Below are 3,456 nucleotides of genomic sequence, written 5' to 3'. Positions count from 1 at the left end.
CCGAAAGAGTTAATCGCTCTATTAACGCAGCCTTAAGAGCTTATATACGGAGTGATCAGCGGGTGTGGGACATTTATTTGCCAAGTATCAATGCGGAAATTCCATACTCCAGTCGATTGGTATATCTCCATATTTTGTAGTACTCGGACAACATATGACCACACACGGTCAAGACTTTAAATTGCTTAGAAGTCTTGACTTGCTTAGCTGATGGAACGGAAGGTTTAAATATAAATGATTCGTGCAGACATTGAAAAACCTCCCACAATGGCTTATGAAAAGATCAACAGATGTATAATTTGCGTAGTAGCCTACGTTCTGTAATGATTATATTTCATTGTTTAAAATCATGGATGAAGTAAGAACACACAGACTGTTTCTTTTAAAGGTCTTTATTAGAATGATTTATTGTATTCTTAAGCTAAGGCATGCTAGCTGTCGGCGCAGCGGCAGAGCAACCGTTTTATATATTATGTATATATATCGTAACAATAAGTATACATATGGAGAGAGTTATGCGCGCATATGAATACATAGCGACGGTTAAGCGTGAGAACGCTGACTTAGCCATTTGGGCGGTCGCTGTTATCAAGTGCGGATCATATATCGAATGCGCTTGATTATGTGCAGAAGGCGCTTAGTGTTAACGACAAAGTCGCTGCTTATGTAAACATTGTTGGCATAACAACAAAGTGTTGCAGCCTTATTTATATGTATGTATGTATTTACATATGTACGCATGCTACATCTCCCTCATTTTTAAAAATAACGTAATTTATGTAGTTATTTTGGGTATTAATTAAATATTATAATTTTTTTGTTGTGTTTTTTAAATAAAAATAATATTTGAAAATAAAAGATTTGGATTCTTATTTCTTAAATCCGTTTTCTTTTGCTTGTTTTATATTATTTTGTTTATGTTAAAGTTTTCAATTCAGTTATTAAAATTTTATAAAATTAAAAAAAGTTTTTTCATTTTTTTTTTTTTTTGTATGAGATTGTACTTAATATCAACAAAGAAAATTTAATTGATTAAAAATAAAAAATATATATATTGTATTACTTATGTATGGCCATACTAAATGTGGTTATGAAATAAAATGTTTTAGTCTTTCCTTATGAACTTTCTGCTTTTTGTTTTTTCTGTAACTATTGTAATATTAAATCTATCTCCTATTTCCGTTACATTATACGGACCTGCATATTTAGGATCTAACTTATGACCTGTTTCATTTCTTAATAAAACTTTATCTCCTACTGATATATCTATATTTTTACATTCTGATCATATAGTACTTTATTTTTATTCTTATGATCTTCTATCATTATCTAGCTCTTTTATATGCTACTTCTAATCTGTATTTACTCTCTTTAGCATAACCATCTATGTTATATATTGCTTCTATACTATCTAAGCTATTAAATTGTTTTGGTAAATTACTTCTTTTACCAAATACTAGCTCATATGGACAATAATTATGTGCCATAGAGGGTCGTGTTGAAACAAAAGACAAAGTATTGAATTCATACGTCCCAATCAGTTTTATCAACCGATATATAAGATCGTATGTATTCATTAAAAGTTCTATGACTACTCTCTATTGTTCCAACTGTCTGGTGGTGGTGTGCTGTAGACGTAATATTTTTAATATTTAAGTACTTGCACAAATTGTCTATAATTGAATTCTTGTATTCTGTTCCCATGGCCGTAAAGAACGTCTTCATTGGACCGTACTTCATATACTTCATATGAATAAAAGATTCAAATATTGCTTTAGCGACAGTATAAGCGTTCTTATTTGGTACAGGTATGGCAACTAAATACTTAGTTGGGTCACATATCAAAGTGACTGCATACTCGTTACCATTTTCTGATTTTGGTAGCGGACCAATAGTGTCCACTATCACTCTATCGAAAACATTTATAGCTGTATCTGTTATAGTTAATGGGGTTGTTGAGCTACTAAGCTTTTTAGTAGCTTTTATTCACTACGTCTATTGTTTATAAATAAAACACGCGAATTCAAATTAAATGTTTATTAAATGGCACATATGTTCGTATATGTAACCACCACTTTGGATTATTTGGCTGTGACTTGAACACTTTCAAGCTTCGCCACCGACACGATATACAAGAGTTTACAATTGAATCGTCAAAACAAGAGTAGAGGCAATTAGCCGATCGAGCTACAAGCGATCGCTAACAGAGAGCATACAGCGCTGCCGGCAGATGCAGCGCTGACGGCAGAACTGCTGTCACAGCATTGCATTAACATGCGCTGTCTGCTGCTCCCGACATACTCCCGCCGTTGAAAGCCTATCTTTCAACATCATCCTTCAGGGGCAGTAGACATAGTTTATTTATGGCTCTCCGGGTGCTGCCACACGACGTCTTTAAGTCGGCAACTCGACACTCGCCGTCCTTGCCAGGGATAAGCGCCATGACACGGGCTAGCGGCCACCGAAGAGGAGGCAAATTTTCGTCCTTCACCAAGACCAAGTCGTTGACTTGGAGACGACGATCAGGAGTGCGCCACTTCGATCTTTGCTGGAGAAGAGTCAGATACTCCTCCGCCATCTATTCCAGAAGACCTGCTGCAACTGAGTGACACGCTGCCAACCATCCAACCGATTGTAGTCCAGCATAGTTAGGTCGGGCTCCAGAATCACGGTTGGAGGACCACCAAACAATAGATGAGCGGGAGTCAGCACATCCAAATCGTCAGGACTCTTTGAAATGGATAGCAATGGACGACTATTAATTATTGCCGCTATTTGGCAAACCAGCGTGCGAAGCTCATCGTAGTTGAGAATAGAGCGACCAACAGAGCGATACAGATTGTGCTTTGCGCTCTTGACTGCTGCTTCCCATAGTCCACCAAAATGTGGGGAACGAGGAGGAATAAACTTCCACTCGATGTTGTCCATCAGGCACACCGATGAACTGACTCCTTATGAGGATCGCTGAGGAGAAGTTTCTTGACATCATGAAGTTCATTTTGGCCCCGACAAAGTTAGTCGCATTATCGGACCAAATCTGATTAGGCCTCCCACGAAGTGACACGAATCTTTTAGCGCTCCCAGAAGGCGGCAGTTGTCAAATCCTTCACCAGCTCCAGATGAATAGCCTTGCTAGCAAAGCAGATGAATACGCTGATGTAGCATTTGATTGGGGGTCTGTTCGAACTTCAGATTTATAGTAGAACGGCCCGCAGTAGTCCACTCCGCTTATTGCAAAGGCAGGAGAATTCAGAAACCGTTCCTTCGGAAGGCTGGCCATAATTGGTTCGAGCACAGTGGGCTTGGCGGAAGCATTCGATGCAATTGCGAACAACCTTCGATACAGTTCGCAGTCCGCCAATCGGCCAATATTGTAACCGAATCTTTGCTAATAATGCTCTAGCTCCAACGTGAAGATTCTTTTTATGATGGTGAGCGATGAGCGCCAACGTAATG

The 3,456-nt window shown here is 38.3% G+C and overlaps 1 protein-coding gene across 1 annotated transcript; it reads right to left on the bottom strand.

The window, feature by feature from the left end:
• Nucleotides 1–2,559: 2,559 nt before the first annotated feature.
• LOC132798051 (uncharacterized) lies at nt 2,560–2,928 on the bottom strand. Its single transcript, XM_060809768.1, has one exon. The coding sequence runs from the start codon at nt 2,926–2,928 to the stop codon at nt 2,560–2,562; it is 369 nt and encodes a 122-aa protein (XP_060665751.1).
• Nucleotides 2,929–3,456: the final 528 nt, after the last annotated feature.

Source organism: Drosophila nasuta, unplaced genomic scaffold (assembly GCF_023558535.2).
Source record: "Drosophila nasuta strain 15112-1781.00 unplaced genomic scaffold, ASM2355853v1 ctg75_pilon, whole genome shotgun sequence".
Taxonomy (NCBI): Eukaryota; Metazoa; Arthropoda; class Insecta; order Diptera; family Drosophilidae; genus Drosophila; species Drosophila nasuta.
Note: the sequence above shows the minus strand (reverse complement) of the source record. Positions and strands in the feature narration are given on the sequence as shown.